This window comes from Spermophilus citellus (genome assembly GCF_964194105.1).
Source record: "Spermophilus citellus genome assembly, chromosome: 11".
In the NCBI taxonomy this organism is placed as follows: domain Eukaryota; kingdom Metazoa; phylum Chordata; class Mammalia; order Rodentia; family Sciuridae; genus Spermophilus; species Spermophilus citellus.
In genome coordinates this window covers 113,214,917-113,239,649 of record NC_138192.1, presented here as the reverse complement: position 1 = coordinate 113,239,649, position 24,733 = coordinate 113,214,917, and the positions used below count along the sequence as shown (strand labels likewise).

At 36.5% G+C, this 24,733-nt stretch overlaps 1 protein-coding gene across 9 annotated transcripts in view; it reads left to right on the top strand.

The window, feature by feature from the left end:
- Positions 1-11,077: 11,077 nt before the first annotated feature.
- The window catches only part of IKZF2 (IKAROS family zinc finger 2), a 148,062-nt gene continuing 134,406 nt past the window's right edge, over positions 11,078-24,733 (top strand). For 2 of the 9 annotated variants that reach the window (XM_081261317.1, XM_081261309.1), the window contains exons 1-3: positions 11,647-11,784; positions 14,757-14,805; positions 15,607-15,711. In XM_081261317.1, the coding sequence (XP_081117443.1) occupies positions 11,776-11,784; positions 14,757-14,805; positions 15,607-15,711 (163 nt within the window). In that variant the 5' untranslated portion in view covers positions 11,647-11,775. The other 7 variants (XM_081261310.1, XM_081261311.1, XM_081261312.1 and 4 more) reach the window with 7 other exon arrangements.

Genomic DNA, 24,733 nt, shown 5'->3' with positions numbered 1-24,733 from the left:
TCTCTCAATGTGAAGCTTACTGCTATTATGAAACTAATGCCCTTCTTTCCCATTTTATCATATCTTACTGCATATAAACATGTAAATAGGCAACATAATATTATTTTTCATGTTTTTAATTGCCAACTAACAATTAATATAACACTCCTTCTACAATTGGCTTATTTCACCCAACAAAACATTTTAGAGATCTTTGTAATAGTGCATATGTATTAATATATAGCATATATATACATGTATTGATAAATGTTGTTACTATAGTTGTTGTATAGTATTTTAATGAAATGATACAGTTAAATTTATTTACACATTCTCTTCACTAGTGGCTTTCAACTCGGTTTCTAATGATGCAATCCATACAGGGCAAAACACATAGCGACTCTGTAGATAAGACATGTATGCCTGAAATGAAACTTACCTTTAATTTATCATTATTATGTGTGATGAACTCTATTAGATTCTATTGAATCTTTTCAGATGCTGGTTATTACTCACTAAATGCATAACCAATGGATGGGTCATAACCAGGAGTTTGAAAATACTATTGTAGCCCCCTACAATATTTTTCAAAGTGCTATACTTCAAATACCTGCTACAGTTTCTGTAGCTTGGGTAGAGGGAAAGTTCAGCTTCAAAAATTTTAGGCAATTATTTGTTTTTATATATTATACATATATAACAAATATATTAATAGTAATACATTACACATGTGGACTGCTTAGGTACAACAAAAAACAAGTTTGTGAACAATGTTTTTTTGGCTGATCTCTTAACATGAGATAATTTTTTTAAAAATGGTGTATGAATTTTTAAGTTCAGGATTCATAGTTTAAATTGATGCTTCAAGCTTACTATTTTCAAAATTTCTATGGACAGTCTAATTATAATTAGAATTATGTTTACAAGTGAGAAAAATGACCCATTTTAACTTATATTTCATTTGTCATAGTGATTGAAGAAAGCCCATAGCTCATGGAAATGGCTTTACTTACCTCTCCATATGCTACATTGATAAGCTTTGTCTCAGATGCATTACCCTATATTGTTTCAAGACTTAAATACAAATGAAATTATTGACTCAAAGTTGGTCTCCTATGATGTTGTTGTAATGGGGATTCCTATGTTTAGTGGGTGAGGATCATACCTTCTTTAAAGAATAATCTTCAACTACAATATGGGAATTGGAATTGAATGCCTATATGTTATATTGATCTTGAAGTTGCATGATAGCCTATGGCTATGACTAGAGACATAAGAATATTTTGCTTTTAACAAGAGGGGTAATTTCTACTTGCTTTTTACATTGTCATGTGACGTAAGTGTGATAATCCTTTGTCATCAGCTCTCAGTATACAATGCTTGACAAAATCTAGTGACTTCAATGAATAATCCAGTCTTCATATGATCCAGAGGAGAGGCTTTAAGCCGCCTTGTTTTCTTACCCTCATTTTGAAGAAAATAATGGAGTTGAGTTGGCAGAGAAGTCCAAATCTGTCAAGACTCAGAATAAAGAACTCTTAAACTGTAAGTGCGAAGGAAAGCAAGTGTTAGGAGGCTATCGGCCTTATTAGGAGTCACTGTACAGTAGGGGTATGCAGGAACTTGGACTCTGGTGATCATTTATAAAAGTTTCTGGCCTAAATGTTTCATCTTATAGTATAATAACTGCTGTAATCACTGCCCACTGGGTAAAGATATAAATAACAATGGGCACATTTAACCCCTGAGGCTTGCTTGTCCATCTGACTCCAGATTGAGGGAGGAAGAAAGCCGATAGGGAGATTGAAATGTAATATGGGAGCTCCAGCTGAGGTCAACTCACTCTTTTGCACTCTCAGTTACAATACTGCCTGGTACCTCCTCTACCCTAACTCAATATTCTACTGCTCAATAACCTCCCAAGTTTTTCTTGATATGGCACCCCAAAGTCCAAATCCAAACAACATCACCCCACTTCTTTAAAAGCACATTTATTTCTTAAACAAAACAGACAAAGGGCTGGGGTTGTGGCTTAGTGGTAGAGTGCTTGCCTAGCATGTGTGAGGCACTGGGTTTGATTCTTAGCACTGCATATAAATAAATAAAATAAAGGTCAATTGACAACTAAAAAATATTTTAATAAAACGGAGAAAAACAAACAAACAAAACCCAAAAGACCCTCTTCCTTGAGTTTACTACTTCCTTCTTAGCTAAGGTGAGTATGTGATTTTACATAGAATCAAGGGGAAATTTTAAAGAGTGAAAGGGGGAACTATTAATAATTATATTAGGACACAGATTTAAACTGAGACTGTTCTTGGAAAACCAGTTCTTAAGGTTATCCTTCATTTGGTCCTCTCAAGTGAAGACAACTCATTTTCCTACAATTCACTTGATAAGGGTTAACCAAATGGGATCAGCTTCCCCTATACCATCAAAGACATTTTCAGAACATATATACTTGTTGAAGACCCAGTTCCTCTGATTGTCAATTCTTTCCTGATACTTCCTCATGATCCTTTATTTTTGCTGTTATTAATCAGCCTTTATCACATAGCTACAACCCCAATTCTATTTCTTTTAATTAAATTTAGCTTCTTTGATTCAATGTCTTCTAGCTCTATATCTGACAATTTTTTTTTTTACATTTTATCAATACTTTTTCTGATTATACTGGGGCTGTGCATTCAGCTATTGCTACAGCATTGAGTACATTGATGGATTATTTGTGATCAACAGCCTCAAATGGGTCTACTTGCCAATTTTTGTAGACCTTTTCAGTTAGCCTCTCTCAATAACCTGCCCAATAAACTCCTTCTTGCTATGGCACCTGAAAGTCCAAATCTATTCTCCATCATCCCACTTCCTTAAAACCTTTTTTATTTCCTGAAACAAAATGGAAAACTAACTCTTCCTTGAGGCTTCTTCATAGCAGTTATTTCAGTATTACTCAAAGTACTAACTTTTCCCTTTGTCCTTAGTAAATGACATTGATGTCATCTTAAAAACCTTCCTCAACTTTTCATCATGATATCTAACAAACTTATTTGCATTGTACCCATTCTATCTTACTTCTCAAGTTCAAGAGGTATGTCCTCTCCTATCTGAAGCTAATCATGCCACCTGCACAATAGATTCTTTTTCTCCCCCTTAACATTTGGGGACTTCCCTTTTCTAGTTTTCTTCTATCTTTAATCTGTTATTTGTACTGATGTTTTCATATTAGCATCGGGTATTCTGAAGTCTTAAAAACAAAACAAAGCAAACACCTCTCAACCCATATTGTCCTCTATCTACTAGATTCTACCTTTCTTCTTATACCTAAACTTTTAAAATTTAATGTCTATACTCACAGTCTCTACTCTCCCACTTCTTGTTCTCTCCTCAACAACTTTAACCTGCCTCTTGTGTCATCATTACAGGCAACATTTGATGCTCATATTTTTTCCTCTCTCATTCTTAGATTTTCTGTTTTTTTGTTTTTGTTTTTTCTCTGAGGGGCACCATTTAGACAGCCTAGCTAAAAATGACTGCATGTTCTTTATTAATCTCCTTAAGTGGGATGACTTGACTGAGGGTGAATGACCACTGAAATTCCCAAGCAGCCAAAAGAATGAGTCTATGATATTCTCAAGGGACACTACAAATGACATGGGCTTCATGTACTCCAAGGTCCAGGGTCTGGCCATTAGCTTGAGGCATTGCAGAAATTCAAGTGTATAGGTACAATACTTACTGTTCTTAGGAAGCACAACTATATATTTCTCAACTCATAAGAACTGGGTGTACAAAACCCAGAAAAAACATTTATTTATAAATAAAATTATAATTATATGTTTTCTCTCTTCATAAGAGAATCATATGGAAAGTGAAAATATAAGAAAGATGCTAATGTTGAGTTTAGAATTGATGAAGGAGTTTTATGTATATAGTCTCTGATAATAACAGGCCGTATACCCTGCAATGTCTAGCTCACATCGTAAATGACCTCTGAAGGCAATATTTTCAAAGACTTGCAAGTAGGGTGTCCATGTATCTTCCATATCATATTGTGAAGAAATGCAATTCCTGTTTTACCAGTCAACCAGTGTGATGTCAACTCGTTCTCTAACATAAATATTGGGAAATTAAATTTGCAAAAAAGAATATACTATGAACATATCAGATACTATGTTCATTTATTTCTTGGCTGCCTCCTGATGTTTTGGGTAGCTCTTATGGATTAGAACAGGAATTTCAAAATGTCTTACAGTGAAGTTTCCCCAAAATGATTAATAAGCTTCCTTCATAACTAATGTTTGTTATCAAATGAAATCATTATTTCTTTCTGTTTTTAGAAAAAAATATGTAGCTTTCATGCCTATGCAAACTGGGATAGAAAAGTCTAATCAAAATAATATAGTTATGTTTTTTTTACTCCCATAGTTACTATATTTGTAAATTAAATATGAGAGAAAAATCCTAATCTCACAGGTTTCACTTAACAGACTGTAACAAAATGTTCAAAGTGATTTACTCTAAACTGAGAGCTGCTCCCTGCTAGAAAACAAATGTTTCCTGAGAAATTCAAAATATCATTTAGCAATACCATAACCATTTACAATTACAGCGTTCACCACAGAAAGTCATTCATTCTTTGCACAAGTAAGTGAAGTAAGTCTGTAAAACGAAGAAGGATGATCCATGTGTCTAGAAGCAATGAATCAGAAATGATCTCCTTTGAAACAAAATGTGCAAATATGTTCTTATCTATATCTCTTTGTCATTAATTGTTACTCAGGTTTTTTTTTTTTTTTTTTTGTGTGTGTGTGTGTGTATGGTTCTGGGGATAGAACCCAGGGCCTTGTGCATGAAAGGCAAGCACTCTACCAACTGAACTGTATCCCAGCCCCTCAGTTCTTTATAGGATGGTTATATTTTAATTTATTCCCAGTGTCTCCCTCAGGTCTTTTACTTGTTCAGAAGCACTCAGAGTAGGTGTTAATAAATAACTGGTAGTATAACACTAAATATCAGGTCACATGTGATACACAGAAAGCATCAGGTTTGGCAGATTTCACATTCCACATTCAATTGACCTTCTGAGAACATTCTGGACATTCAGTTTCCTTTCAAGAGATTTAATACTGTTACCCAAAGTGCAGTATTTAACTACAGCAACAGGTCTATGTGATTGACAAAGATATTTGGTTATGTAGGAGACAATATAGAATGATGGTCATGAATATGGTCTTTATAGAACTTAAAAATGTCTTTGGCACTGTCTATCTTTAACACTGTGGAGCTCAGAACAGTTAATTAAGTCTCCAAGCTTCAATTTCTTCAAGTAAAAATAAGGATAACATTACCTCTGTTAAAATGACAGTGGGCGTCAAATGAGATAATGCATGTGATGTGCTTGTCCTAGTGCCTGGCATAAAATAAATGCCTATAATGATAATGATAATTATACATAGCTTTCCAAGTCTCACTTATACTCCAGTTTCATTGAAATCAGTTATATCATCAATCTGAAATACTATATTCCGTATATGGATTTATTTCTCAATAATGGTATACTTCAAAAACACAATTCTCCAAATGGAATATAGTTTGTAGGACATTTAGTAATATTCTTACTCTAATGGGTAGGACTTTCCCAGGTATCTAGGAGCTCACCATGATGTCAGGTTTCAGTTATGTTTCTGAACATAGCTTCTAGGAGGATAGATACTGATATTCTTTCTTCGTATATCATGTCTTGTGACAGTTCAGAATGCCACACTAACTTCTATATTCAGCTAACCTTTCTCTAAACCACGTCTTTTTTTTTTCTTTTAGAGAGAGAGAGAGTGAGGGGAGAGAGAATTTATTTATTTATTTTAGTTCTCGGCGGACACAACATCTTTGTTGGTATGTGGTGCTGGGGATCGAGATGTGGCTCAAGCGGTAGCGCACTTGCCTGGCATGCGTGCGGCCCGGGTTCGATCCTCAGCACCACATATAAACCACAAGTCTTGAGAATAAAAGGGAGGTGGTAGAGGGAGGTGACATTTGACTTTACTACCTGTAAATGACCTTTCTTTAATTCAAATCCCTTTTCCATAGCACATACTCCCTTTCACTATTATCAAACAGCAAATGGCTCCGAAGTTCTATCCCTCCAGGGCTCTAAATTTCCTAGGTTGCCACCATCTGACCATAAAAAGCAAGAAGGTGGAGTTCCGGGATTCACTTTCTGTTGGAAATTAATTCCTCTATTTTCTTCAGCCCATGTAGAATTATTTAAGCAAGTAATCAGATTTTGCTGCACTGTGAAAGAATGTTGGTTCACAAAGAGCTGAGGCTTCTCACAAACACTGGGCATGTACTTCACAAGCTTTTCACAGGATTAAAAAGACAGGATCATACTGCCGTTGGTACTGTTTTAACTACCAAATGCTTCCCTGGAGATGCAACCTGTGGTAACTCTGCTTTAGAATACAGATCCACCTAGCAGATCCCACCTTTGGTATTACAGATCGTTAGGCTAGCCTGTCCTATTTTCTCCTCCTACTCTAAAGTCAAAGGATCACTTTGGGTTTTCCTTCTTATCCCTAGCAAAATAACTTTCTTAATTTCTTGTATTTAGTTGCAAAAAATATTCTGTAAAAACGAAGGTGGTTTTTATCCTATATCTAAATGAATACTCACTAGACAATGTCTACTTGTTTTATTATTATCATCTATTTGTATGTTTATACAAAGTTGTCTTTTTCTTTTCTTGTATTAACACTTCATTGAGGATCCCAATATCATGACTGTATTGCTTGTTTGCTAAAATTTGAAGGTTTCTTAGAATGTTTTTCCGCAATGCCTTTTGACAGGGTTTTTGAGCATTATCACTTGACCCAGCTCTGAGTTACAATTTGCATGAATGGCACTAATTTCCTCAAAAGCTGAATACATCTGCATTTTAAAAGCAACTGTGATGGATTTTAATGACATCTTTAAAGATATATACTTTCATTGTTATTTAGAAACTTTTCTGATCCTCACCTTCTTTGTCTAACTCCCTCAATTTATAATTCTCTCCTAGGTTAGATTTTTCTTATCATCTGCTCTACATCAAAATGAGCTCTTTAGAGAAATCTAACATTATTCTATCCAAGTGTGAATTTAAGTCACAATGTTACCTTTTCTAGGGACAGGGGTATTTGGCACAAGAGCCTATCTTTAATTGCAAAGTGACACTCTTAAGAATTGTTTAAAAGAACCTATTGTTCAAAATAGATAGAATAAGAAGACCCTTACCATGCAAGACTCACATGCCAGCCAGCTAGACTTCAGGCCACCTGAAGTATTAATATATTTACTCATAAAAGGGATTTGGGATCTTAGAATGTTTTCTTTGAAACTATGCTTCCATTTCTGGCTTCTTTACTTCATTCAGTGCTGATCTAGGTCTACAGGAGAAAAGTAAGACTGTTGTTCCATGTCCTGCTTAAAAAGATAACATTACTTCAAAGACAAGAACAATAACACCTGACAAAAATAAAACAAATTATCAGTTTAAAAACACTGTGCCTGTACCAAGGCAAGTGGTAGAGCACTTGCCTTGAATGTATGAGGCACTGGGTTCGATTTTCAGCACCACATATAAATAAAAATAAAGATCCATCAACAACTAAAATTAATAAAATAAAATTAAAAAACCCCACTGTGCCTATGTATGCTTCTTAATCTTAACTTTTTCCAGGAATTAATGTTATTTTGGGGTACCTACTCATGCAATTTTGTTCTAGATCTAGCACCATAAAACCATCTAAATATATATAATATATATATATGTATATTTCCAAAAATTTCTTCTTTGATATGAGAGAATTTTTCTAAATCCTTCTCTCCTTAAAACGAAACCAAAACTTAAAAACATGGAGTTAATTCCTTGAACAAACAAAAATTAGATTTTACCCAAGTTGCTTTAAAGAAAATGGAATTTATTTTCTACTTTTTTTTTTTTGGAGGGGGAAGGGGGATCAGGGATTGCATCCAGGGGAACTTAGCCATTAAGCCACATATTTTTAGTTTTTATTTTTAGAAAACATCTTCTAAGTTGCTTTGGGCCTAGCTAAATTGGTGAGACTGGCTTTGAACTTGTAATCCTCCTGCCTCAGCCTCCCAAATTGCTGGGATTATAGGAATGCACCACCACGCCTGGCAAAAAGGGAATTTCCTTTAAATCAAGACAGATAATACAAACCACCCAAAGTAAACAAAACCAATACTTAAGAACATATTTTTTAGCACTACAGCCTTGTAATATTTTTCTTTAGGTAATTGCACTTAATTGTTATAAATTTAAATATGTTGCACTTCTTGATAGTCACCCTGGCTCTTGAACTGTCAGGTAGTGAGATGAAATAAGCTGTTGATGAAACAAAGGAGTCATATAAATGTATTTTAATAAAAATTGCATTTACATACAATTATAGTCACTTTTTCAATTTATACTTATACATTTATTTGATAACATCTACCAAGAGGTTCTTGTGGACTACAAACCAGAGTTGACATGTTAAGGATATATGTAACATGATTTATGAATAAAGATTTGACTAAATTGTGGAATAAGAATGTATCTTTGATATTTTTAAAAACAGTTTAATATTCTAAAGGTAGATATGTAATTTCCTTCAAATTCATTCATTCAATAAATGTTTGAGTGCCAACTTGTGCCAAATACTATTCTAGTTCCTAGAAAACAGTGATTATCAGGACACACATAATTCCTGCCCTTAAAAATGATCACACTCTGGTGGGAGAGACTGATTTTAAAACTCAACACATGAATAAAATATTTACAAATTATGTTATGAAGGAAATATACAAGTTGCAAACTAGGATTTGGTGCTGGGAAGAAGTTTCTACAGGGTAAAGCTATGTGAAAAATAGAAGAGGTAAGGTATGTTTTCTCCCTGTCTTGTCACCCCCTTGTCAAAGTGAAAATTTACCTCACCAACTGGATACAGTGGCAAAAGAATATGGGTATTCCATTCCTGCATATTTTCATGTGCAGTGCAATTATGGCAAAGAACACAAATATACGCATCCTGTAATTACTACCAAAATACTGTGGAGAAAATCTTGAATTACTGCAATTTATATAAGGGTTCCTTCCCATGATTGGATTTCATTGTAAGTTTTAGTGCCAGGACCATAGCTCCAGAAGCATGAAATAGAACCCCAATCCCAGCATTTAAACAACCTTGACTTCCCCGAATGAGTTGAATACACTATGATCTGCAAATGAGAAAGGAGCATGTGATGTTAAAGAAAGGAAAGGTGTACAAGGTGGTCTAACTCAGAGCAGCCATTGAGACTTTTGCCACTCTAAAATCTGAGATCCATCACCTCCCTGTGTTCAAGAATCTCACTCCTGGGGAGAGAGGGTAACCCAAATATAAACTATCAGGAGGCTCAACCACTAGAGGGAGAAAGTGTGCCTCTGGTGACTAGGGAGCCAATGAAAGCAACTCATTAAAAGGAGAGGCTTCAAGGGAGCTAAATTAAGCTCTAATCAGTCAGGGGTAAGACCTATATCAACCATGGAAGCCTTGGGAAACTTCATGATGAACCCATAAGACTTTACAATTGATTCTCTTCTACCAAAGAATTCAGTTGCTTAAACTATCAAGATATTTCACCTTAATTTTGAATGTTTTAATTCATGGTTTCTAAGCACCTCTTTAACTTTGCACATACTTAAAATACTTAAGCTTCCTTTCCAGGAGGAATGACAATATAGAGAAGCTATGTGACCCTTTATATACTGGCCATTTACATATTATGAACAAAATTCCAATTTTCTCAGTTAATTTAAGATTAAAATCTTTGCCATCCATTGGGATAATTAAAATGATTTGTGGGTTCCGTTTAGTCTCTCCTAAATATGACTTTAGAAAAATTAATTTTATTTTGATCATTGGAAGATAGGTAAAAAAAATTGCTTTACCAATATGTAATTCACAGGCACAGTAACTATCTTAAAATCATTAGAAAGTTGTTCCAAGCTTGAGCCCAAATGATTTCTCTCCAATCTTGTTTGCTGCATGGCATCATAATTTTCCCCACCCCCCATCCAAATAAAGGGAAATAAAAGGGAAAAAAAGTGATTCTATTGGCATAGTTGATCAATAAATAAATACAATATATGGAATAAATCTCAAAAGGAGTTCATTAAAAAACTTAACTACAGTATTACTCAAGTTATACAGTATTCATTATTTAGACAGTCTCATTGTGAATGAATTCTTCCCTCACACGAAAAATCTAAAGAAGACATTTCCCAAAATTTCCCAGACATACACAGTGGTGCTTAAGATAAAGTTGATAATTTTATTTTCTATGTGTCATTTCTTTTTCCTCAGGGGGTGGGGCGGGGAAACCCTCAGCAACTATTTCTGGGATTCTTAAAAGGAGTAGGAGGAGTGGAGTACGGTGCTGCATTGATTTTCTTCACAATCTGTGATATGGTTTCTCAGAAATGCTGTTTGGCAGTCCTGATAATTTCATGTGTTTTCAAACTTAACCCACCCAGACTACACAGTTCAGTATTTTCAGCTCCTTTCATTTTCCTTTTCCCCTTTAATTATAGACGTCTCCATTCCCCTCTTTTTTTTGCAAATGTGGTTAAGAAAGATACTAAATGCTACTATTGTAGAAAGAACATACATTTGTTATTCTCATGACGATTTCTAGAAATTCTTCCAAAATACAGAGGCTGTGATCGATGCTTATTGCTGGGCAACACTTGAAGGGTTACTTTTTTGGACCCTCATTCGTTCCTCTGACTTGGATGAATGTGGCACTTGCCCGGGGGAGAAAAAGCAAGTAAACACTCTAATTTTAAACTTGCACTGTAAAGCACTTTCAAAATAGTCATAGTTGAGCTTCATCTCAGACCTGAATTTCTGCCTGGGTCCATTCCCGAGGGCCCCTCTATTCTGCTCGGTGTCCTGGTCTACCAGGTGCCGTTTCGTGAAACTGCACCGCAGACTTGACTGCGAAGCCCGGGCGAGCTGGTGGGTGGGTCCAGGCGCACACCCCGGCTCGGACCAGCACGCCGATCCCGGAGCTCCACGTCCTGCGCCGCGACGGCCGTCCCGCTCCAGTCGCCCGGCCTCTCCACGAATCCCAGTTTGAAAGAAAACTTCACGCGGCCGAGATGAGCCTCCCTGCACCGTTCCAATCCTTCCTTCCCGGCGGGACGAAAACGTGAGATTTATTAGGAACCTGGGGGTGTGCGTGTCTATGTGTGTGTGTGTGTGGGGGGGGGGGCCGCCACCGCACAGCCGGAGCGGGTTACTTGCCCTCCCCCGGACGGGGGCGGGGTCCGCCGCGGCGGCCGGCGGGCGGGGGGCGACGCGGCCGGGCGCGCGGGTGGGCGCGAAGGAGTGCGCGCGTCGCGGAGCCGCCGGGGCAGCACTTGTCCTGTAATCGATTGCCGAGCGCGCCGAGCGGCTGAGCGCGCCGACACGCGCACACGCTCCCGCCAGCCAGAGAGCACACACACGCGCGCACACACTCACACTCGCACCGGCGCTCGGGTCCCGCACACACGCACGCCCGCGCGCGAGCACGCACGCCCGCGCCCGGGGCCCAGCCGCCCGCCGCCGGTCGCCCGCCGCCGCAGCCGCCGCCGCCGCTGCCAGCCCGCCCTCCGCCCGCGGGCGTCTGCGCGAGCCCGGCCGGCTGGGGAGATGTGCTCGGGCTCCGCCGGATCGGTTTCTCGGGGTTTGACCAGCTGTCCCGGGCTAACCCTGCTCCTCGCTGAAGATGGAGGAAGTAAAAACAGGATTACCCTTAGCTACAGATCCACTGCCTTAGTTTCCACCACCAACTGCAGTGCACAAACACACGTTAGGCACAGGAAAGAAAGAAAGAGAGAGGACACACTAACAGTAAACACAAACAAAAGGGTGATGGGATTATTTTACTGCATGCACTGCTGAGGTAAATCTCCGCTTGGCTTTTGCGTGGGGAAGAAGAGCTCTTGTTTTATTTGTCTTCTGATTCATAGATTATATATGAATTTGTGTATGATTTGCAAAGGGGGGAGTGTTTTCAAAGTTAAGTGTAATTATATAGCATCTCGTTTTGCACTGTAATCAAATGACTTGTTGCTGTTAACCAGTGATAATAATAATATAGGTGTTTTTCTCTGGGAGGGATGGATTGTGGTTATGATTAGGGTAATGATTTCTGTTAAGGACGCTCAGGAAATCGGGCTGAAGATGATGTCCTCTGCCTTAATTTATCTTCCCCTCCTTGTAATCTGTTTCTGGGATGTTAATCGATTAATCAGTTCTCATCTCTATAGCTCTCACGGATTTGGACTTGTTTTGCTTTGTTTTAACTTGAATTCTAAGAAGAAAGATTGGATAGACTGGAATAAATTGCAGCTGTCCAGATAAGGTAATATCCAGATTCTGTTGGGATTGAAAAAAACAAACAAAACAAAACAAAACAAAACAAAAACTGGTATGACACATGTAAAAAGGCAGCAGTTAAATCACTTTGACAGGTTCTGGTATGGGCGAAAGAGATGGAATTAAGATTTATTTTTTCTCTCTCTCTTTCTCTCTCTGTCTCTCTCTTTGCCAAAGGCCAAAAACAGTACTGTGAAGTTGGCCTGGGTTCCTTGCTGGGTTATGCCTGACTGTCCCTCCCCTCTTACCCCCCCCTCCCCTTTTTTTCTTTCAGTTTTCTTGTCTTAGCTTTTGGTGGATTCTTAAGGAACCGGTGGATCAAGTTTTTTCTCTTCTTGTTAATCGCATTGCTGTAGCACTGACTGACCTCTCTCTCTCTCCCTCTCCCTCTCTCTCTCTTTTTTTCCTCTTTCCTGAAAGTACGTGGTGCCATTCCTGAGTGACTTTTCCTACTAGACCATCCCAAAGGGACGAGGGGGAGGGGTGGAAGAAGAAGGAGGAGGAGGAGGAGGAGAAGGGGGGTGTTCCTTCTCTCTCATTTCTTGGTTTTGTTTATCTGCCGATCTGTTTGCTGGATTTGGGCTTGGAATGACCCACCTGTAAAGTGCTTTTCCTTCCTCCTCGCCTTGAACTCTGCAGGGGGCTTGACTTGGAGGGGGCCAGAGAGGGAAAGAGAGAGGGGGAGACACAAAAAACTTCTTTCTTTCTCTCCGTTTATCTTCAGCCCGACATTGTCACCTCCTCTTTGAGGGGTTAGAAGAAGCTGAGATCTCCCGACAGAGCTGGAAATGGTGATGAATCTTTTTTAATCAAAGGACAATTTCTTTTGTATGTACATTTCGTTTCTCTTTCTCCTTTTTCTTTATTTTCTTCTCTGAGGGTTAGTAACCATTTCATTGATGGGGCAGACTTCTTTCACTTCTCCCTGACGTTTCTTTCTTTTTAATATGTGTATGTTAAATGTGTACGTTTTTAAAGAGATAAACTCATTTGTTAAATATCCGAAGAAACTGCTCCCCTTTTGAACTTCCCGGATCCCTTTCTTTAAAGCCTTATGTAATCATAATTTGAAAGAATTTGATAACAGGACAGCAGGTTGAAATTTAAGTCCTATGTAGTTTCAGAGTTGGGAATTTGATCTGATTATTCCATAAAGAAAGAAAGAAAAGTTTTTTTTTTTTTTTGGTGGGGGGGCTGGTAGAGAGGGTGATGGTGAAGCAGGGGAGGGGAGGGAGAAGGGAAGTGGTTTTGGAGACAAGAAGTGAAGCTGCCTGTTTTCCAGTAAGTAATGGAGAAATTCCAGGAGCCAGGGCTAAATATACTTGGCGATCAATACAGAAATGGCTCATTGTGAATAATTTAGCTGCTGGTGCAGTGAGAGTTTTGAAACTAACGGCAAAAAGGACCAGGGCCAAAAGAAAAAAAAATAAGTAAAAATCTCTTCAGGACTTGTCAATTCTTAAACTTTTTCCTTCAAAGAATACAGTTAGATTATTGATCTTTTCATTATGTGACTCAAAGCTAGGGGGTGTCATCTCATATAGTTTACTTTTGTTTCTGTGAGTTAAGTTCTGTCTTGTGTCATTGGTGCATGAAAATAATTCCCCAAACTGGAAAAAAGTGATTCCTTTCTGCATAGCCAAAAGTTTCTGAAATTCTTGAAATCAGAATGTATTAAGTAGACTTGGCATTTGTATCCAACCATGGTCTGGCAGGAAATTAAGGTTACATTGAACAGGTGCTTACACAGAACTTGGGGTAGGCTAAAATGTCAATACAAGTCAGAGAGTTGGCCAAGTGCTGCAGAAGTCTTCAAGACACAGTTGGAAAGGAAGTTTTTTGTTTTGTTTTGTTTTCTTATGGTTGTTTGTCCTCCCCCTCCCAATTAGAACATGATGAACCAACTTGCAACAATTGTGAATAGCGCTATCTGTATACTGGGGAAGTCCTCAAACTGCAGTGTGATTGTGGGAAGTAGTGAATGGCAAAGAACTTAAGTCCCAGTTGTAGCTGGCAAATTTGAGGTGTATTTCCCTCATTTTTTTTTTGTTAAAACAAATAAATTTTTATTAAAAAGAGCCACTCTTCTTGCTACAGCTCATCTCACAGCACACTTATCTTTCCTGTCCTATCTCCAGTAGGAATCAGATCATTTGCAGAAGGAGTTCAGTGACTTGCAAATGAGCACATACAGTACACTGTAGTATGTTTCTTGGGCACAGGTTGCAGCAGCAACATGGTCTAACTGCTTGGAGCTTCAAATAAGAATTTAATGGCAGATAGCAAAAGGAATCATTGTGTTTAAGGGTATAATTTCTTGTTTTACAGCATTGCACTTTGACTATGGAAACAGAGGCTATTGATGGCTATATAACGTGTAAGTATTCATTTTTCACTAATTTGTTATTGATGATAAAGTTACCTTTGTATATTACTTGGGATATAATTAAGAATTCTGTTCTCTTATTTTTTTTCACAAGTTTCCTTTAAATGAGTTTGAGAAATAGCACAGAAGCGAGATATATCAGAAATATAGAAGTATACCTACTACTTACTAAATTAAGGATAGTATTTAAATCAGTCACAGCTTAGCAGATCAACACTTTTCTACTTGATTTTTTCCCCCATTTACTTTTAAGTTTAAAATAGGTTAGATTATTTACGTATGTACTAGTATGCAGTGTACTAAATATTTACTACTCTGTAGCCTAATTTTTCTGGGCACATAATGTGAAAGAAATCAGCTTCTTTTAAGTTGACTTTTTTTTTTTTAGCAAGCTCTTTTTTCAGACATTTAACTTTGTAACAGGCAGCATTTTGGAAAATACTTATAATAAATTCTTTATGTTTAATAATTAAATTAGATGTTAAAACATCTTTTTTCAAGGAAAAGATACTTTAGAAGTCAACTACTTCATTTCCCCTTATTTGATGTGTAAGAGCATTGTGATAATAAAGTTTCGTTAATTTTTTTATTGTGGGCTGATTGTGGCTTTCCGTCATTTCATTCATTGACTATGTTTCTAAAAGATATTTCCTTATAGTTTCTTTTAAGGGAGAAATGTACTGCTTAAAAATTCAAGACTATGCATTTCACTGTGTATATGAAGCAAAGTTAGTAATTAGATTTTTTGTGACAATGAACAGAGACCAAAAGATTTTATTTTTGTGAAAACAGGTGACAATGAGCTTTCACCTGAAAGGGAGCACTCCAATATGGCAATTGACCTCACCTCAAGCACACCCAATGGACAGCATGCCTCACCAAGTCACATGACAAGCAGTAAGTCTTCATTTTATGATTTTTTTTTTCTGTTTCTCAAGTGACAGATTTGAATTTGTTAGGTCTGTGGGGTCTGCTCACATTGTGGTGTTGCTACTGTTGTAGATTTTGCTAAAGAAAGAACAACATAGATTTATTCCTGTTCATTCTAGTATCATAAAATATGAGCCTGCTTACTAGTCTGAACTATCCCAAGGTGGCATTTGGGAGCTGGTGCTTACCTGTATCAGGTAAGAAATGTTAGAATCTGCTGATTAGTGTTTTGACTTGGTGAATTTCTATCTGGATTTGTTGTTGTTGTTGTTGGATTAAAAAAAATATGGAAACATGTCACTTCCAAAGGACTTTTCCATTGGAAAAGGACTCTTGCAGCATATTTAAAAAATAGCATTATTTTATGTTATCATGGTACAAAGCTAAACATTGTATTATTTCTTGCTTAAAAGGGGGTGGGGGAGAGAGAGAGAGAGAGAGAGAGAGAGAAAGAGAGAGAGAGAGAGAGAAGAAAATGTTAAAGTTTCTCCTCCAAAGCATTGTAAGTGAAGTATAATTGAAATTTATTAAACTCATTTATATTTATTTCTCTAACAAAGTTGAAAGCATTTGTTTCAGATTGTCCAGGAGAGAGTTGTGAAAATTTGGAAGGATGTTTTGAGTTTGTAGGAATAGACAGTTTTGGCTGCTATTTTGATAAAGGGTCATTCATTGATGTAGTATACTATGTTTCAGTGTAGTAAAAAAGCAACTTACATGCAGTCAGTGACACAAGACAAAATACTTACAGTTATTAAGAATATGGTTTATCTTCTCTTAATGTTTTATCAGCAAATCAACTGCCAGTACTCTGTTATTCCTACTCAAAAGTAATTTGAAATCTTGTTTTCTTTATACTTTTGTATTATCTTCTTATATGGAAATGACAGGATTTATATGTAAATATAATTTAAATGGCAAGTTTTCTGTTGATGCTATGTGAAGGAAGGGCATTTCTTTTCTTTTGTGAAGACTAAACTGAAAAAAACCGAATCATCTATTTAATTTTAAGCATATACTTAATTCTAATTACCTGAGAGAAATTTTCCTTTCCACTTGCCTCTTATAGCCTTTTAAACTTAAGTTGTTTTAAAGTTACAAGCTTTGTAACTAGTTAAGTTTACTGAATTATAAGCAAACATATTTAGATTACTCTTGAATATATTTTGCAATTCATTAACTTTAAGCTATCTTGGATTGAAATATTTGAATTTACTGTATTTAAAAGTTTTCTTCTTTAATAATGGAGGAGTTACTCAGAAAATTTCATCATTCTAGCAGTCCTTGACATTCCTTTACTGTGTAGAAAGGAAGAACTAAGAAAGTTATTGAGTGCATATGTACTAAATTATATTGCTAATTTCTTATATTATATCTTGCAGCATTAATTTGTGTTTTCTGTGTTGATTTGATAAAGGTTATTCTCTGTAGCAATGTAGGCAATAAGAGTTTTTACATTTAATATTTAATTGTTGTTGTTGGATTACTAGTTCTTTGGCAGGATATGTTTTTATTTCACAGAAACTTTCTACATGATTTCCTAAAGAGTCAAGATAGGTTTGCATTATAGTTTCTTTTTATTAAGTATTTAACTATTGGATTTAGAAATATTGAATATATGGAGTAGAGAGTAACTATTAATCAGACTTGACTGTCTTACACTGGTCACCACCAGAATATCTGCAAGAAAATGTTGGTTAATTAGTTAATTAGCCCCTTCATTTGTGAATTTGATTCAGCTTTTGCAAGTACTTGTTTCAAAAAGGCAGTTCACTCATTTTTTAAAATAAATAGTCCGGAGTATAGGCATGATTAATTTGAGCAAGTAAGAAGTGTGCTTTTGACATTCAAGCTTTTCTCACCCAACAACAGTAAACTTATGTTTGGTAAAGAGTTTCTTGTGGTGTTGTGTGTTTTTTCTTTAACTTTCTAGCCTGGGGCAATTCCATGTTAGTACAGTTTTTGGCTGAACTGCACATGTTTTCAGGTTCTTTTCCAAAGAGTTGCAGGTTAAATATTTTGGCTTTCACTTCAGAGCTGTCTGTGCATCCTTTATGTAGCCTCTATTTACAGTATCTAGGTTACCCACTTAGGTGTTAGATGGAGAAGATACCCATTTTTCCTCTCTTAGATCTAGGAGAATATCAACATTTTAGATTGCCAAAGTAAATAGGGGTAGAGAGGAACTCTTGACCATTAATTAGAACAGGGAGTGAGAATTGGTCATTCCGTTGCTTTTCTGTGACTTAGAATACTTTTTGGGTATGAGACCTGTCAAATCACTTGTATCTGAGATCACTAGTTTTCTATATCCCTTTACACACACTGTTGATTTTGTTAAATGAAAATAGCTTATTTTCCTCATTTTTTGAATCTTCAAATATACTTCTAAAGGACTGCTGCTTCCTAAAACAGAATAAGTAAATGCAGAAAACTTTATGATAGAATAAGAGCGTCTCTCGTAGCAAGCAAGAGAGGTCTGTGTGTAACGGGGGAAGGAGGAAAAGTTATTTTTAAATATTTTAGAAAAAATAAAAGAAGTAAAACCTTTGACTTTTATAAACCAACTAACATTTTGGCCATAAAGTATTAATAAGATGTGATAGGTAACTTATTTGGCTTTAGGAAAGTGGTCAGTATCACTATAGGGTCCTAGTCATTTGTTCAGGGCATTTGGTGACTATTCCAAGATGAAGGGTATCTGTACAACTTGCTGCCAGCTATTGTATAAAAAATAATGACAGCAGCTATCATTATTTGACAGTGCTAGAATAGAGTACTGGCGACTTGGGAGAAAACTAAAAATGTGATAATGCCTGACATTTTTTAGTTTTAAATTTCAGCGTATAAGATAACCTTGAAAAGAAGTAAGAGGTATTAGTGATCCTAATATTCTATAATGACTACTTCCTATGTTTTAGACTGAATTTTCCTGGAGAACTTTATAGACTTTTTATTCTGGAATAAGGATCTCTTTGATAAGAGGATGGGCACTGTTGCCTGAGATCATTAGTGTACATACTGAGTCTGCTGACAATCTTCGATGTCAGGGATGACAGAATATGCCTTGATGGCTACTGGAAATACACAGTGTTAAGTGATTTTAAAAATAGAACCTGGAAGTTAAGAATATGAGATAGACAACTCAGACAGAACAATATAAAAATAATCCATATTGTGTTTTGGTCCATCAGATGAAACTTTGTGATTCCTTCTGATTCTGGGTTAGCTTATTTCCAATTCTTGCATAATTGCTTTGCTATCACTTTTAAACTGTTCAATACTTACAGCTGACTATGTTGAAAAAAATTTAAGGCTCAAAAATTATAATTTTTTTTAATAATGCCAGTATGTAAATGTTTTGCAGATAATTAAATGATGTATGAAAATATATTGACAATTTCTCTCTCTTACTTTAAAACCTTTAGGTGGATCAACCATATAGTCACTACTATTTATCAGTCAGTTTGATGGCCTGGTGGCACGTATGGAATTGGAAGAAGTAGTAATTCCAGTGTTACAAGGCTCTGACCATTAATCAGGTCAGGGAATCTAGTTTATTCTTTTCATAGTGCTTCACATTCATTTTTTTTCTTAGTTTCCATTTTTAGAACCTAGTGAAGCAGAAGTATATTATGATTTCTATTTTTCATATGTGGAAATTGAGGCTTGAAGAAATCAATTGACCTGTTAGGTTGCTTAGCAGAAAGATAAAATTCTCAGGGTTGGGACATAAAGTGGGATATAACTTTGTGGGTAGGTAGATAATTGGTATCTGTCTCTATCATCTTATCCTCTCAGGTTGTCTGCCATGTCCAATACTAAACCATGTTTTAGTGACAAAAAGAGTATTACAGAAATAGAAGAGTGTTATTATGAGGGTGGAGCAACATCAGATAATCTTGTCAAGCCAGTGTTCCAATGTGCTTTTTAAAATATAGCTTATATTATGGGATTCACCAGCTTTCTGAGTTGTCTTCTATAGTTTAGTTTGGCAGTCACCCTTGGTTGGATTTTCATAGGGCACACCCAAATATGACACCAGCTGGGCTTGATGTAAAAATCTAGCTCTGTTTGGAATTGTAGTGCTTTGGTTTGTGTATATGCCCAATGTACTTTATATTTAGTTCTTATTTGTTAAAACTTTTAACAAAAGCCAAAAAGAAATTTGATTTAATTTCTTTATACCTATCAGAGATAAATTTCTGACTGCATTTCTAAAGAAAAAAGAAAACTAAAAGAAACATATATTTGCAGGTAATTAACAGAAAAAGTGTTGTTGTTGTTGTTGTTATTATTATTATTATTATTTTGCTTTGTGACTCATTCTACCTCGACCACTCCATATTTTTAGACTGCTTAGAGTTGAAGATTAAGGTTTCTCTTTGAAAAACAAAAATGCTTACTGTAGAAGGGTTGTCCTTATTACCTTTATCTTTGCTCAAATCTGTCTTTCTCTTTGGAAGTGCTTTTGTTAATATGTAACATGATCGATTATGTTCCATTGGGAGTCTTCCAGGAAGCCATAATGAATTAAGATCTCTGGGTTCCATGCTCATCTCTCCTAAATTTTGATACATTGATATATTCTGAATATTGATGTATTTTGATCTATGGTTTTCTGAAAGATCAATATAGCAGTGTCACAGTTCAAACCCAAGGTACCGTATGTTGCTTTTCTCTGCTTTTTTCCCTTTATATCTGTTTATATCTTTTATATACACACACACACACACACACACACACACACACACACATATACACACACACACACGTTAGCATGTTAGTACATTTGTTAATTAATTGAGACACAGAACATCTGTGCTTTGCAATAAGTAAGGAGTATTAAGGAATTTATCCCCTATATTATAAATGCATTTACCACTGGATTGAGAGAGGTAGAAAGCCCTCGTTTATTGAGGTTACATGGGATGCTCAGCACTGTTCTAAATGCTTTCCATATTATTAGTCTTTGCAGCAGTAGATAACCTATCTCATCTCTCCATATGATAACATAAAACTGAGGGGCAGAAGAAGCATGGGAGTTATATTGGCCTATGTTAGCATTCCTGCCTTGCCAATGACTTGCTGTGTGAACTTGGGCTTTTTTTTTTTTTTTTTTTTTTTTTGCCGCACAGGGAATTGAATTTAGGGGTACTTTCTCACTGAGCCAACACCCAGCCTTTTTTATTTTTTATTTTGAGACAGGGTCTCACTGAGTTGCTTAGGGCCTTGCTAAATTGCTGAGGATAGCTTTTAATTTGTGATCCTCCTGCCACAGCCTCCCAAATTGTTGGGATTACAGGTATATGCCACCGTGCCTGGTGAACTTGGGCATTTTAAGTTATATCCCTGAGCTTCAGTTTCCTCAATTGTAATTATGGGGGTAAACCATACCTACTCCAATGGGTTGCTGATAGATTTAAATGAAGCAATATATATAAAATGCTTAGCACGATTCCTGGCACTTAATAAGACCCAATAAATTATCACTGCTGCTATTACTCAGAGCAATCAAGTCACTGTTTTTTGTACCCATGACTCATAAGAAAAAGGGTTTGTTTTCAAACCCAGATCTGTTTGGAGTCTGGATCTTTTGCTCTTGCCTGTTAACTGCATGGATCCGTGGCACAGAGACAGGCATTTTTGGTAATTTAGAGTAAAAATTGAGGAAAAAATATTCTCTACTATTTAAAGTTCTGTGAACATTTTTGTTAAGAAATAAATAGAGTTTATCTGTTTGTCAGAAGTTATTTTAATTGATTTTCAGTGTTCTCAAATAAAGTTGTATGGTTTTGGTCATATGTAAAAACGTCATTGCTTATCCTGGGGTGCCAAGGATACCAGTCATTAGGACTGGAAAAAGAAAAAGAATCCCCCACTTTTTTTTTTTTTTTTTGGTCCTGGGACTGAATCAAGTGTTACTCTACCACTGAGCTATATCCCCAGCCCTTTTTATTTTGATACAGGGTCTCTCTGGGTTGCTTAGGACCTTGCTAAATTGCTGAGGCTGGCTTCGAACTTTTCGATCCTTCTACCTCAGTCTCCTAAATACTGGGATTACAGGTGTGTGTCATGGTGCTGGGCAGAAAATATTCTCTTAATAGAGTAATATGTCCATATAGTCTTTCACAGAGTGTTCCCCTCAAAATTTAATATTATTTGATGCTCTTAAGTGTACCATAAATTCTCATTTGATTTAAATTGTGCTAGGCGTGGTGGCACATACCTATAATCCCAGTGGCTTGGGAGGCTGAGATAGGAGGATTGTGAGTTCAAAGCCACCCTCAACAACTATGAGGTGCTAATCCAACTCAGTGAGACCCTGTCTCTAAATAAAATACAAAATAAGGTTGGGGATGTGGCTCAGTGGTCGAGTACTCCTGAGTTCAATCCCCAGTACCAAAACCAAACCAAACCAAAAAAAACAAAACAAAAACTTGATGATACCTATTTAAGTTGTAATCAAGTTGTTGCTGTGTGTTTTGGGGGTAATGGTTTAGATGTATTAAATTTGAAGTAAGCTTAAAATATGATTATTAGTTATAGGCATTTGACACTTTGATGGATGGTTCTAGTTGACTGATTCAACAATTTTGTTGGCTGTCTTCTAAGGATGCCAGGCACTGTAAGGTACATATGTGCACCCTCCTTGTCCTTTAGGAGCTCATGCTCTGTGGGGACAAACAGACTTCTTCTAAACAGGGTGTTGTGTTATAGGAAGCTGAGTATCTTCATGATTATAGGGTGTGAGAGGTGGTACTAGTTTGGGAAGATTTCCTAGAGGGAGAGGCTGCATGAGCTAAGATTTATTTATTATAAAGGTTTTAGGAGAGGAGTGGAAGGTATCTTCAGTAAATGATGTACCCACAATGAGAGCTGAGAAATAGCATGCAATATTCTGGGAAATGTAGGTAGGTTGGTATTTCTAGAGTATAAAATTGGCCTCTAGGAAGTTTGAAGCCAGAGGTTACTCTGAAGAGTTAATCAGGATAGGATGATGGAATATTTTAGGATGATGGTTTTCATTTTCAGGAGAGCCAAGGCTGTTAACAAAGCAGACTTAGGGATTTTTTTTTTTTTTTTGGTGGTGGTGGGGGGTGATATGTTTGTGTTTTTTGAGGTGAAGTCTTACTGTGTTGCCCTGGCTGGTCTCAAACTCCTGGGTTCAGCTGGTCCTCCCACCTTAGCCTCTTGAGAAGCTAGAACCACAGTCACAAGCTACTGCACCCTGCTTGTGATTCCAACTTTTTCATTGATGTGGATCACACTGAATGTAATGTGGGGAAAAAGCTTGTGGATGGGGACCAATCTATAGGTACGGGCATCTTTAATAAGTTATTGCAGTGATTGAGAAAGCATGAGAGCTAATGGTGGTGGGGATAAAAAAGGAAGAGAGGCATGAGAGATAGGGATCTGGTTTCATTTTTCTACAAGGGGATCCAAAGGGAGAGAAGAGGGGTGAACATGAAATTGATAAAATTATGCTCTCTCTACATACAGATATACTACAATGAATCCTGCTTTTATATCTAATTATAATATATTAATTAAGGTAATAATAATAATGACAAATATAGTAATAATAATAGAATATAGTAATAATAATAGAAGAGTGATTAGTAGAGTAGAGCAAATGGATCAGTGGAAAGAGGAGGGGAGGGAAAGGGAAGTACTGGGGAATGAGGTTGATCAAATTATCTTATGTGCATTATTTTTTTATTTTTATTTTTTGTTTTTTTAATTTAATTTTTTTGCATTTATGAATATGGCAAAATGTGTCCCACTAGTACAATTAAAAAATAAAGAGAGAGAGAGAGAGAGAGAGAGAGAGAGAGAGAGAGAGAGAAGAGTAGAGTTTGGGTAATGTCTTAAGAGTGGATTGGACTTGGTTAGTAGAGTTAAGGAGAAGAGGGAGTTAAATATGGTGATTCCCAAATTACTGGGTAGAAGACGATATGTTCCCTCAGCAAAGAAGACATTCTGGAACAAGTTTCCAGGAAAAGATTAGTTTAGTTTAATTCTGGATACAGAGTTTGAAGCATCAATAGGGTATAATAAGAGACAGGCACTCACGATCCTCCTGCCTCAGCTTTATAAGCCGCTGGTGTTACAGATGTGCGCCATGGTCATCTGCAAAGGAATTCTTTTACTCTAGTTTCAGAAGTTGGATTAATGTGATATACTCACTGGATTTTTAATCAATAGGGTAGAATATTGGAAGGGATAGTAATCAAGTACCTGGACACATTAGAGTGTGAACTTTGCTTAGTAGTGAAATGTAGCTTGTGCCTTCCTTACATGTTCCTGTATGACTTCAGCAATAGTTTGGTATTTCTTAAAAATTCTTCCCTTAGTACCTCTTAGCTTTATTTCCCCAAAGGACCCATTAAATGAAAATCATATATTGAAGTGGATAAAGACATGCTTTAATAATCTCTTTGCTTAAAGGAATTCTTCTTTTTGGTACTGAGGAATGAATCCAGGGGCACTCCACAACTGAGCCACATCCAGCCCCACTCCCCCTTTTTGTATTTTATTTAGAGACAGGGTCTCACTGAGTTGCTTAAAGCCTTCCTAAATTGATGAGGCAGGCACTTGTGATCCTCCTGCCTGGGCTTTACAAGCCGCTGGTGTTACAGATGTGCACTATGGCCATCGGCAAAGGAATTCTTTTACTCTAGTTTCAGAATTTGGATTAATGTGATATACTCACTGGTTTTTAAATAAAATATGCTAGCTCTTCTCTTTATAATTTTATGATGTATTTAATACTGTAATTTTTATGGTTATATATTTTTAAAAAGTTATAGCTAATATATGCCATATATTCCAATGCCTCTAATGATGTGTCTCTATTCTATACCTATTTCTTTATGAGTAAATATGTAATTTATAATACATATTTTTTTTAGCTAAATGCCATTCAGTTCTACCATATTATTAGTCAAGGAATTTAGTACTATAACTCAAGAGACTTTTTGAAAAC